The sequence below is a fragment of the Danio rerio genome, chromosome 15 (genome assembly GCF_052040795.2).
Source record: "Danio rerio strain M-AB ecotype USA chromosome 15, GRCz13ab, whole genome shotgun sequence".
Taxonomy (NCBI): domain Eukaryota; kingdom Metazoa; phylum Chordata; class Actinopteri; order Cypriniformes; family Danionidae; genus Danio; species Danio rerio.
The window spans coordinates 33,275,240-33,288,671 of record NC_141035.1 but is presented as its reverse complement, the minus strand read 5'-3'; the positions used below and the strand labels follow the sequence as shown (position 1 = coordinate 33,288,671).

At 40.5% G+C, this 13,432-nt stretch overlaps 1 protein-coding gene across 50 annotated transcripts in view; it reads left to right on the top strand.

The window, feature by feature from the left end:
* The window catches only part of msi2b (musashi RNA-binding protein 2b), a 413,958-nt gene that overhangs the window by 368,278 nt on the left and 32,248 nt on the right, over positions 1-13,432 (top strand). For 20 of the 50 annotated variants that reach the window (XM_087282626.1, XM_087282627.1, XM_087282610.1 and 17 more), the window contains one exon: positions 2,621-2,686. The exons of 15 other annotated variants lie outside the window; for them this stretch is intronic. In XM_087282626.1, coding sequence (XP_087138752.1) covers positions 2,621-2,686 — 66 coding nt within the window. Of the gene's footprint in view, positions 1-2,620; positions 2,744-13,432 lie in introns of all 50 variants that reach the window. 15 more of the 50 variants (XM_087282615.1, XM_087282600.1, XM_087282597.1 and 12 more) reach the window with 1 other exon arrangement.

Genomic DNA, 13,432 nt, shown 5'->3' with positions numbered 1-13,432 from the left:
TCAAGTGTGAAAGCACTCTTACATACATCTGTACAGATGTGGCTACTGAGAATGCACGAGTATATGAATGTGACGCTGCAGTGTTAGGGCGGATTTATACTTCTCGTCTAGCGCGTGCTTATGCTCCGGCGTAGCCTTCACGTGATTGCATAACCCTCGTTGTGGCTGACATGCACCTCAAAAAATGTAACTACATATTGCAATTACACATAGCGCAGGCGCTATGATTGGTCGGCTTGGTAGCTGTGTCGAGTGTGGCTGAGAGCCGCGAGCCGGATGGAGCTCGAGTGTTGAGTCTCGTGAAAGAGCTCCAGATGTTTTGTGTTTACCTTATGATTAAAGTTGTTGCACATCCACCAGTTCCCACCTCTGAATGAGCGAGTTTTTGTTACTTGTACATTAAGGTAGCATTTGGAACAAACAAAACACCTACAAAGAAACTTGATACAGAGGAGCATAACATAACCTACTGCAGGCTAGCATTTCAGAAGTGATATTGGTTACGTGTCAGTGGGTCACAGCAATTGCACGACGCCCAACTATAAACCAGCCTGTAACTATAAACGGTCTAACACGATAAAAGACATGACCAGCAGGGGGCAGTTATGTACACAGTGAACATACTGAACTGATATACTGTAGCAGCGCACATGGAGAAGCATAAAGGAAATCAATTAAGCTAATCATGATTGTCTCATTAATAGTATCATCAAGTTTTTCTGATGGTTTGTTCACGGAATAATTAATTTTAAAATGTTTTGCACCAGCTAAAATATGTATATATGTGTGTGTGTGTGTATGTGTGTTGAATTTTTGTTTTTAGCTTAGTCAACATTAGTCGTCATGAATCTTGACTGAATTTTAAAATAACATTATATTACAACATGTATACAGTATAATTTATATTCAGTAGCTTTATTACTGTATGGTTTAGTTTAAAAGTTTGTGAACGTATTAGAAAAAAATAACCAACTATCATATAAATTTATTTATGCCACTGATGTTGTGACATTTCATATTTACATATCACTTTATTTTGATGGTCCCTTTAATGCATTTTGTATGCATTTTACCTGCCAACTACTGATTATAAGTAGACTGTTAGGTTAGGTTGTTGTAAGTTGACATGTACTTGCAAAGTTTCTTGTAGTCAGTTAAATGTCCTTTGAGGGAGCAGTATCAGCTGATATTAGGCAGACAGTCCACTAATACTTAAATGAGAAATAATTGGTGTGTAGTTGCATTGTAATTTTTTAGTTAACAAAATGTGCAATAGGGACCAACAAAACAAAGTATTTCCCATGTTTAAGATATTTAGGTTATTGCCTCCTACAATTTTTTTCTCAAAAAATAATTTATTATAATTAAACACATTTTGATTATTATTAATAATATTATTTTAGTCAAAAGTAGGTAATTGAGGTTAATGGTAGGATCTTCAATAGCTGTGTACTGCAGTGTAATTCTCCACCACTAAAGCTTTCTACTAAAGATCCCTTTACGTTTTGCACAATAGCTGAAATCTAATTAGTTTATCACAGCAACTTGACTGCACAAGCTTAGTAGCATATCCGAAAGTCTGATGCTCGGCCATGGCCATCCCACTGCGTGTTTCAAACAGATAAGCTGAGGAGCAGCGTGGTCACCCATGCAGAAATACCCAGAGTGCATTAGGGCCACTGCAGTCTCCTCTGCACTCTGAAGACGCCCACAGAACAGCAGAACCTGCACACACACACACACACACACACACACACACACACACACACTGCAGCAACTTTGATCCTGCTTTTTTTCTAATTTATTCTCTCCTCTCATTTTTCCCCTGTTTTCCCCTCTCCTCCCTTCACTTCCCCCCATTTTCCTCTGTTTCTTCTGTTCTGTTTCTCCTCTTTTCCTACTGTTTTTCTCACTTTACTCTTTTCATCACTCCTGTTTTTTCCCTCCACATAATGCCATTTTCCACCCTGTTCCCTTTATGTTCTCACCTCTGCTCACTTTTCGTCTCCTCTTTCCTGCTATTTCCACTTTTTACTCTTTCCTCATTCCTTCACTACTCCGTTTTCAACCCTGTTCCTTATTTTGGTTCCCTTCTACTTTACTTTTCTGTCATTTCTCCTATTAATCTTCCCGGTTTATGTATTATTTTTGGTCTCATGGTCTTATTCATTTATTGACCCTTTTTTCACCCATTTTCTTTCTCTCCTCCTTTATTTTTACACAAAATACACCCTCTCCTCTTCACATATTGCTTATCTACTCCCTTTTCCTCTCATTTTGTTGCCTATTCCATCCTGTTCCTCTCTCTAATTCTTTTTATTTTATTCCATGTTTTATACACTATTCCCTCTTTCTTTTGCCATCTACTCCTCTTATTCCTTTACTACATCCTTTTCCATTCTTGTTTATTTCTTAACTTTGTTTTCCTCTTGCTCTTTCCTCTTAATATTTAACTGTTGCTCATTTTACACCACATTTCCTCTGTTATCCTCTACTCTTATTCCTTTTCCACCCTGTTACCTATGTCTCCTCTTTTCCCATTCTGTTTCTTTCTGTTGTACTGTCATTCCCTTCTCCACCCCTTTCCCAAACCCAACCTACCCCCACCCCCTTCGCACAGGCTTCCCGGCTACAGCGTACGGTCCAGTAGCAGCGGCGGCAGCAGTGGCAGCAGCACGCGGCTCAGGTAGGGGGGCCCGTGGAAGAGGCGGCTACGCAGCATACCCTCAGAGCACAGGGCCAGGTAAACGCTCTGGCCGTAGATCTGTGTGACTGCTGCTCTATCCATGCTGCTCTTAACTCTAGCCGCCTCTGTCCTGTCTCTCACATACACATACACTTACACACACATACATACGCACACACTCTGTAGTTAGAAGGAAAGGACAGGACTCAAGGCTCTTGCTTGCTTCCTCTCCTGTTGTAGATGTGATTTATGGAGCTGGCAGAAGTCGCCCAGCTAGCTGATGATCTGAGACCAGCTTTCCCCTCGTTTTCTTAATTTAGGTAATGCCATTATTATGGTCGGTGGAACTGGTAACAGATCAGGGCATAAGGGCTGACTTAAGCTCACACAGCCATTTGTACTTTTACCGTAGGTGCTGTATTTGTTCCACTAAAACCCCCTTTCCTCGCACACAAAACCCTATTACACACAGACGAACACAAACAAGCCTTTTCATTTCTCATGGTTTGTCGAGTTCTCTCATTTAATTGTCGGCACTCTTGGTTGTTAATGCCTTCCTTCATCATTCGGACGAACTTTGCTCGACTTTGACTAGGAAACACAGTGTGTGCACATTAAACAGTTCCCAGTTACTCCCTCGTTCTGCCGTGGCTATTGATCCAGAGGCTGGATAGCTTAATCTATCAATCTGACTTTGTCTGTAAGACGCAAGGATACTTAAATAAATAAACAGCAGGGAGGAACAGCCCTCGGCCTTCTCGCTGACGTCTGGCCTTTAGCACAATAGGAAATGATGGCCTTGGCTAATTGGCCATCAGAAAGTGATACGGTAGTGAGTGCAGAGTTTATTTACACACATTCACACTGATATACTGTCTAGGCACGTAAAAAAAAGAAAAGACAAAGGTATTTCTTCTTGCGCATGCGTTTACGGCATATTTTGACTCGAATACTCAAGTTCGCTCCATTGACACCTGCTCTCCGGCAGACAGCTATCCACCCTGGCGTAATTGGCAGACAGGCGTAAAAGTGGCTCGGCGCACGGTTTGAAGGAACGCAGTCGACAGAGCGTGAGCCAATCAGTCATGCCTCTCCACCCAATCAGACGTGTTTGATTCTGATTAGCACTCAGCTAAAGAAACCAACTTTGCTTGGGAAAAAAACAGCTCTCTGCATCTCGCTGCTGTTTAATGTGTGTGAATTACAGCCTGTTTAGAGCGGCCTCTGAGTTTAAAACGAGATCTACATGAGAAATGAGGTCTCCAGACTTTTAAACAGCTCGTGGTCATAGTTGTCCGCTTGAAGAAGTCTTGCGTTGTGAAATTCACATCCAGCAAGCTTGATTTTCATTTGAACATTGAAAGCTGGGCTTATACTGTGTGTGTTTCGGAGAGGAATGTGATTAGGTAAGGTCTTGGCCCACTGGACCAAGTTTATTAGGCCAGTGTAGTTATTTTAGCACCCCCCATGGCTAGCGTCTTAAGCTGATGGCGCATTCGCACTCTTTTGTGACTGATGGAGTCGCTCCACGGTTGCATTGTGACAGAAGTGAGAAAGCCATTGAGACAGAGCACTGACATTTAAGGATGACCTTTTCCGAGAACCTCATCATCTATTACCCAACTGATCTCCATTGCGCAGCACAATTTATACACCCCTGCTGTGCATACATTTGCTGCTAGGTGGAGGATGAGATGTGTTTGCGCGCCGACTGTCAGTCAGTTAACTCCTGCGCAAACCTGCCGGCAAGGGTACGGTGAAAGTCAGAGGCTCCGCACTGACAGACGAGCTGTCTCGCTTCATTCTGCGGGCGAAATGGTGGCGTCACATCTACGGTTCTCACAGGTCATCTTCATCACTGCATAATCTCTGTCCATCAACTGAGGGCTGTTGCTCTTCCTCCTTCTGCTTTATGTATGAAATAAGTAGTTTAAAGTAGAGGTTATCAAAGCCGTGGTTGAAACTCTACTGCAGTGTTTCCTGGATGACCACCAGCTCTGCACATTTTCCTGTCTCCTTAACCAAACACACCTGAATTAGATCATCAGCTCATTAGCGGAGACTGAGACCTGTAATGGGTGAAACAGACAAAGGAGACATGCAAGACATGCAGTGTTGTTGGTCTTCCAGGACCGTGGTTGAGAAATACTGCTCAACTGCAGAGGTTCTCAACCTTTTTATCTTCGCAGACCAGTCAACACTAGACAATTTTACCTCAAACTGGGAGGGGAGGGGGGGGCTGTGGTTCGTAGGTTGCTGAGCAACCATCAACCGTGTTCTCAGAGGATGACAAGCTGACAAAACATTGCTGTCACTCTGATAAAAGTTTTTTTTATGGAAAAAATTACTAAGCACTGCTATGTTTGGGTGTTATGCGTTTCTCTGAGATAATTAGTCTAACGAAATGTTTTTGTCACGTGATTCGCGTTATGCACTGGACATTCATTCATCTGGGTGTGTCTGGAAGTTGCGCACCTCCATTGGAAATAACTTGTGCAAACTCTAGAAAACACGTGATATGCGAACAATCACTAAAAGGCTGCCATCATTTGCGATCTTCAGCAGTTGATCTCCTTGCACAGACATGGAGGATTCGCCTGATTTGTTGACAAATGGGTTGCAGATCCATTCCTTGGCAGTTTGCGGGTCCTTCACTGGGCCTTTTCCCCTTCGCAAAGAAACTTTCCAAAGATGTCTGTTTCTTACTCATTCTACTGCTTGTGGGTTAATTTTAGGTGCTCAAGTGACTGAGATGTAGGCGAAAGAATGCGGTCATTTTTCAAAATAACAGACATTTCAAAATGAAAGATTGTTCAGACTCGGATAATAAATAAAATGGAAATAATTATTTCTTGTGTGGCCCGGTACCAATTGATCCACGGACCGGTAGCGGTCTGAGGATCACTGCTTCACTGTATGTTGAACCAACAGAAATTAAGTTTGTGCTAAAGAAAATTGTGAGTATTATTAATGCAACTATTTGTTATATCACTGGGTACTGGGACATGAGTTGCACCATTTTGGTGTCCACAATAAATTAAATTAACAACTGAAACATTTACTGTAATGATTAAATTACTTAAATATATGCAAAATATTGATCAAATTATGTTCCATAAAAGTTCCATGATCAAGATATACAGCAAAAGTGTTTTGCTATAAACTTTAAATTATTAAAACATTCCTTGCTCACAAATGGGTAAAATAGCCGTTTGGAGGATAATAGCAGATTTAGATATATAGAATATATTATATTTTTATTAGTTAGTATTTTGGTGTATTAATGTGATAAAATTGTTTAGTATGTTATCACATGTATGCTAATGAAGAATAAGCTATGACATTTTAGATAGAATCTTTTGTAAATCTGTACATCTGTGTCTGTGCTTGTGATATTATTAATTATGATATAATATAATATAATGTAATATAATATAATATAATATAATACCAAAATTTAAAAATAGTACTAATTATCAGTACCAATAACATCACAAGGTATGAAAAAAAATGGATTGCCGACCAAAGAAGATTGAGAACTGCTGATTTAATACTCCACAGATCTGAGTAATCTGAAGCAGCTTCTATTTTATGATTATTTATTGGCAGGAAGGTAATAAAATAAATGAGACACATACTTTAGCTAGGCTAAATGGTGTGTGTAATTTGAATGGTTTTCATTGGTACCTGACTGGGCCTTCCCAGACGTGGCCTCTCACTGTCAGTTTGGCCCATGAAACACATCATCACTTGGTAGCAATGGATCATAATGCTCCAGTTAACAAGCAGTGATCAGCAGATGTTATCTTATGGGCTGAGAACATGTTCATTATGAGACAATCTTAGATTGGTTTTGCATTATTAACGGAGTGTAGAATGTATATACAATCAGTTGAAATCATAGTATTACAGCATGCTACCTGAGTTCTAGTACTTGAAAGGGGCATGCTTAATTTTCATTTGTATATCAACTATCATGTAAACACCTATAAACCATCTCTGTAGGACAACAGATCATGTTTCTGTTGTCTCTCTTGTTTTGTCCTGCTGAATGCCAGTGTGTGTGTTAAATCAGGATGGCACCAGTTGACTTCCTTTCTCCACACTCTCCTCTGCTCACACTCCAGCAGAAGTTCTTTTGCTCTGCTTCTTTCCTTTCCCTTCTTCTTCCTCTCTCATCCATATCCTTTGTCTTTTTATTGATGTATTCTCTGTCTTGAGTTTCTGTATTTTCATATCACCTTTTTCTGTTCTGTAAAAACATCTAGTGCATCCTTCAGTACTTAAAGGAATAGTTGCATGAAAATGTATTTACACACCCTCGTGTTGTTTATTTGAACTTTTTGTCAGAAGAATACAAAGCACACAATTCTGTTTTATCATGCAGTAAAATTTAAAAAGTTGAAGCTTTTGAATTTTTAAGAAAGCACATAAACCTTTTTTAAAGTAATTTTATATTTTCTTTATAGAATTTTGCTTAAATGTATGTTTAGTTCAGCTTTGTTTATTTACAGTTTGTTAGATTTTATGGTTGTTTAACCTTTTAACTGCCCCAGTGAGAAAAAAAAAACACTAACGTCCCTAGTTAACACACTCGATGCATTTTTTAACACATCCCATAATTTCTAAAACCTCAACCTCTGTCAAATGATCGATATGTCGGTTTATGATAAAAGTACCAGAATTATTACATATAAACATTAGAAAATAGTAAGACCAGTTTATTTAAAAACATAATCAAAATACATTTTTTTAAAATCTTTTTTTTTTATTTTGAAGTATGCCATGAAATATTTTAGATTCTCATTTAACATGTTTTTTTTTTTTTTTTTTTTTTTTTACAAAATAAAACCAAAATCAAGTGTAGGAACAGCATTAAACAGGATTATGTTGATTTTATTGTAAACCAACAATGCTGTGTGTGTAAAGCATTATTTAAATGACTTTAACAGTCGTTATTTAAAACAGTCAGAACACTGTCAACCATTTGGTAGAGCAGGCAGTTAAAGGGTCAAGCAACAGTTCTCATTTTTATTCAGAGTTCTGATTAATAAACATCAAGGTTTCATTAATGTTTTTGAAAGACTTATGGAACAGCAGCTTATATTTTTATTTAAGCTTTTTTTATATAAAACATTGTTATGACCCCTAATTGAAATATGTCTCATTTAAAAGTAGTTGAGATGATAAAAAGAATAAACTAATGGTAAAAGGTGGCAAGAGAAACAAAGAACAGCAAGTTAGCACAGCAAAAGATTTATTGCGCCCACAAACCATATATTAACAACATGTAAAAACTGTGGCAGATTTAGGCATGGGTAATATGGGTGATCGCCCATCTTGCTAAGGGCGGCACGGGAGTGCAAAAACAAAACAAAACAAAAAAACAGTAATAAATCATTTGTGCCCCAGTAAGCTTTTCAGAGATACAATTTACTTAATGCAAATATATTAATTTAGAGTGACAATCCCAGAATAAAGATATTAGGGGAAATTACATTTGCCATCTTTTGCACGCACAACTTTGTTATTCTCCATGTGCAACTGAAACATCGCTGGTGAAAGCAAACTGACGCATGCGCGCAGAAAACCATTCCTGCGCGCCGCACACACTGCTCCTGCTCTTGTTTACATGCACACCAATAAAATATGCGCTGCTCATGCGCTGGGGCGTATATGGGGTGATTCATGCCATTTAAGCTAGAACTTTTTCTAGCTTAAAGTCTTTCAGATAAGACGTTAAACCGAGGTCCTGACTCTCTGTGGTCATTAAAAAAAAATCCCATGACACTTCTCGTAAAGAGCAGGGGTGTAACCCCGGTGTCCTGGCCAAAGTCCCTCAATCGGCCCTTATAATCATGGCCTCCCTATCATCCCTATCCACCGAATGGGCTCTATCAATCAGTCTCTCCACTCCTCCAATAGCTGGTGTGTGGTGAGCGCACTGGCGCCGTTGTCCTGTGGCTGCCGTCGCATCATCCAAGTGGATGCTGCACACTGGTGGTGGTGTGGAGAGACCCCCACATACCTCCCCTTGATTGTAAACCCTTTGGGTGTATGGCCATACACAATAAATGTGCTATATAAATACACACATTACATTTACATTGCATTAGAACGCCACTGTGTACAAACACAAAAATATACTAATACATTTGATAAACCAAGACAATTGGGGAAGGAAACTGAACGTTGCACTTGAAAATCAAAGAAAGAAGTATAATAAAAATATCCCCATAATCTCCTCCCAATCCCCTAAATAAGAAAACGATATTATAAAAGGAAAAGTCTTCAGTCTTCGCAGATATGCCCTAAACTTACACAACTAAAAACGGAAAAATACTAATTAGTGCAATTCGTTAAACTAGTGTCTAAACATTAAAAATCCTGCGTAAAAGGTATGTCACGTGACTTACTTTGCTGTTCTCCCTTTTCCACAAGTCATCACATGTTTTGAATGGATCGTCAAGTCAGATATCACAAACGACAGAACTTTTAACAACAGAACGTTTAGTACCATACTAAACCATACGGACTCCACAAAACAGACAACGACAAGCCAATCGTCAAACAACAGTAGCTGATCTCTTCCTGTTGCCGCTTCCAATTTAAATGTCTCTGCACTGATCATGATTGGCAGAAGGAATACGCGTCATCACAAGGTGAATATGATTGGCAGTCCTGTCAGCCAGTAGTGTTCCAAATGTAGGCGGTAACTAAATGTGAAAGTGACGGGGAGAAAAAGAAAGCAACAGAAAGAACGTACACACACAAAAAAAAAACGTGTACAGTTCATAACAATTGTTATATTACCAATAATTACCCTCAACTTATGTGAGCTAAGCATGTATTTGAATGGTATCTTCATAAGAAATTGTTTGATTTCCTTCACAAAATAATTCATTCACAGTTCAGTCATGATTTTTCAATGGCACTTTTCAGTCATATTTCAAATCTTAAACGCTCCATTCCCCATTCATAGTCTTAGAACAGCATGTCGGCGAGAAAATGATGAAGAATTGTCATTTTGGATGACCTAATCCTTCATCACTCGTCAATACTTCATTTTTTATTCCGCCCACTTCAAGCATATTTTTTGTTCTAGCCTTTTCATTTTTATCCAGTATTTTTCTCTCTACTTCTGTTTCCCAAACACTTCTGCTAGTTGCCTCTCTAGTGGTTCCAGTAGAAGCGTCTCGATTTGAGTAGGTGGTCATGTCTGTTAACTTGGAAAGAAATGCATTATGTCTGCAGTCTCTTGTCGTGGAATCGTTTGATTTTTGCATTAAATCTTTTGGATCCAAAGTACTTTTTCTCATTTATACCCCTCCGGCTTGTCAGAGGAGGTGTGTAAAACAATATCTGACTTATTGAGATCTCCTGCAGCATGTGTCAGAATGAACAGGGTGTTTATAGAGTGACATCCAGGCAGTGTCGTCCCACTTCCACACTTCGCTCTTTGGCAAACGTAGACAGAGAGAGAGAGAGAGAGAGAGAGAGAGAGAGAGAGAGAGATGACTCACAGGAGATGCAGAAGTTATCTGACACTGCACATCTCGCAAAAGCACATCCTAGAACTGGAGACCTGACAACCTCAGCACCTTGGCTCACCTGGGCCGGGGACAAAGGGCCACCGGAGTCCCTGGGGCTAGACTTGTCCCTCCAACTTCTTTCAGGCTTTGCCATCCATTCCCTCCCTCCATCTGTTCCTCTTTCCTTCCATGGCGAGGTTAAAGTACACCGCATGCGAGCTGGAGAAAACCTGTGTCACTCTCCATTAGCCGTCGTATCCTGACAGACAGGCCCCGGACTGCAGCTGTGTCTGCATCATTCGCTGTGGTGTCCGCAGGTGCAATCTAGGCCAGGCCGTCTCTACGGTGCCAGCCGCCCATGCTGCAAATATGAAACGCACTTCATACTTGTCTGTCACGCTCTTGATGAAGATAGATGTATGTTTTCGCCATCTTGCGGCTACCCGGCTGTCGTGATGTAAGCGGCGGTCTTGTCGTGTGCATAATTTTCCAGCTCAAACATTGAAATATTATCAGCAGACAATTTATGCCGTGCCTTCTCTGGCTGGAAGGGACACAGTGTAATGATAATTACTCAAATCTACGACTAGAAAAGAGCATCTCGGAATGGAGAGCGATGCGCTGTGGAGGCGGCCATTCTTTAAAGATGACATAGGTGGAAATGAGGAAGCTAATTGTGGATGCTCAGAAATTTCCAAGCTAATTCGGAGGCACATTTGACACGTTTATTGACACCTTAGTTGGAGAGGAAGAGTGCCACTGGCTTTGAGTATGGAGAGATTGAGAGACAGAGAGATAAAACATAATGTCTCCGAGTATGGAATTGCAGGGTCAGTGCTTTTTATAGAACGACAGTCTGTGTTTTTGTTCGAGTGTACGGATTCCCTCTCTGCGACTGACATTTCTGCCTGGAGTAGATGATTGTGTGAAATGCTATTTCCAAGGCAGGCCGCAGTCCTTGAGGTTTTTTTTTTTTAAGTGTTTGAAAGTCACATTGCGAAATGTCAGCTTTTCCATCGTCCCCCCCATGAAAAGACTCTGTAAATGGCAGTATTTCGCTAACATCAGCAGGCTAATTGTGGTAATAGACTGCTGACAGGTCAGGTGTGAGCCGTTCTGACTGCACTGAGCCTGATCCACATGGAGAAAGAGGTTTTTTTCCACCTTCTTCAGTGGCAGACTGACTATACACGATGTTAAATTGCAATGCAAACACATTTTAGTTTTACTAAGACTTTTCTGCTGTATGAACACAATTTTGTCTCCGTGTCTCCATGAAACACAATGCTCATCTCAAGGATCTCCTTGAACCATTTGAAGGTGGTTTGACGTAGAGGTTAGGAGCAAATTACTTAAATCAGATGAGTCATTTTGAGCTGTCGAATTGGGATGCTTATTCTGACTTTGAACCAATGATTTTGATGCAGCAGAAAGTGAAGTCACAAATTTTATTTTTATTTTTTTAATTTAGCATTATTTGAATGTTTGGTCTATGCTATTATTTGAGTTTTTTTTGAGGGGCGTTTTGTAACATTTTGTTTGTCTAACCCACCAGTCCTATTGCGGTCCTTCGTTAGCTGGTCTCCATTACACTCACCCTCTAAACCTCACTCCCATCCCTGATGAGCCCCCAGGTGTAACCAACCACTCCTACTGCACCCAACACAGTCTGAGCATGGATCGAACCAGGGATTATCTGAATGGGAGTTGCTTGCACTAACAAGAAGGCTAAAGACCATTGCCTCTACCATCTGTCTCTAGTGCACCTTTAGAGATCAGAGTGAGCACTTTGCTAGCTGTACTCTGTTAGCCCCCCACCCCCCAACCTCAGTTCCATCCCGGACGAGCCCCCACTTATCCTCCGCTCCTACTACACCCAACCCTGTCCGAGCTGGGATCGAACTGGTGATTCTATGTACAAGAGTTGGTTTGAGGTTTACCAGCATAGCACTTCGCTAGCTGGCCACCATTACATTTATAATTACATGTTTTTGTTTTGCATGTTGTATGTTTGTTTTTTGTTACATTTATATTTATTTGACAGTTTTCCTATTCATTTGTTTGTTTATTTGATGTATCATTTAGTTTTGTCTTTGTGTGCGAAATTGCCATTTATTTGTTTATTTTGATGCTTTTGTCTAGCTTTTTTTCAGCAAATTGTTTATATTTATAGTTTTTTAGTTGTTGGCATTGATCCACCACTTTGTGTTTCTCTGAGTAGAGCTGCAAACATAGATTTGTCTTCTGCCTGTCTAGAGTTTTAGCACATCACTTTCCCTTCAACCTTACAGATCAGTACAAGCAGGCCTCTGCATGATTTGCCCAAAAGCATGTTAGCCAAGTAGATGTTCGAGTGCAAGGAGAAATGACTGCCTGAGGCACAGTAGTACCATCCTGAGGGCTAGCATTCACAGTTACTGTCCATTTTGACAAATAAGTAGTAATTCAAGACAGGAAAACTCTGAGCACTATGTGTGTTTAACCAAAAAATGAGCCACCTTACATTTTACTGCTGACAGATACTTGTTTCTTTCTCATAACTCCCTTGTTTTTAATGTTAAACATGTTATACAATTAATAAAACAGCTGTGTTACATAATTATATCAAGCTTAAGCATAATACTGACCAATCATTATCTTGCTCATGTCTTAATCTGGCACTGGCTGGAGACTGATGTGCTTTTCACTTTAATGCGAATAGAAAAAAACAGCCTGTGTTGATGCATGTAGCAGTGACAAATTGCCACTCTCTGTTCATTAAACAGCTGATAAAAGGGCCTCTTATTTATGTATTCGTGTATTTATGTATCTGTTTCTTGATGCCGCTCTGACAGATATTATGTATAATAACACAAAGCTGCAGCGGTAGCGAGGGGGGGAGTAAAAAGCAACCAGTGCTTTCATCTCAGCAACAGCTCTGAAGCACCCAGATGGGCCTCGTAATGGTGCGGTTGACAACCTTCCAGAGTGCATCCATTCTGCGCTCGCTCCCACGTCGGCCCCCCGTCCCTCCCCGTGCTGGGGGGTCCGGGCCCAGTGCAGATGTTGCCCAGACAAAGGCACATCTGGATGACCTACTCCCAGCTGTTCAGACACGACCTCAGAGTGTGTTCCCGGGCCTCCGTGCGGCTCACAGAGGCGGAATGATGAATAGACGAGGTGCTGTCGTACGCCCACCGCGAACGAGCGCTTCACGTTTCCATACCACTATTTA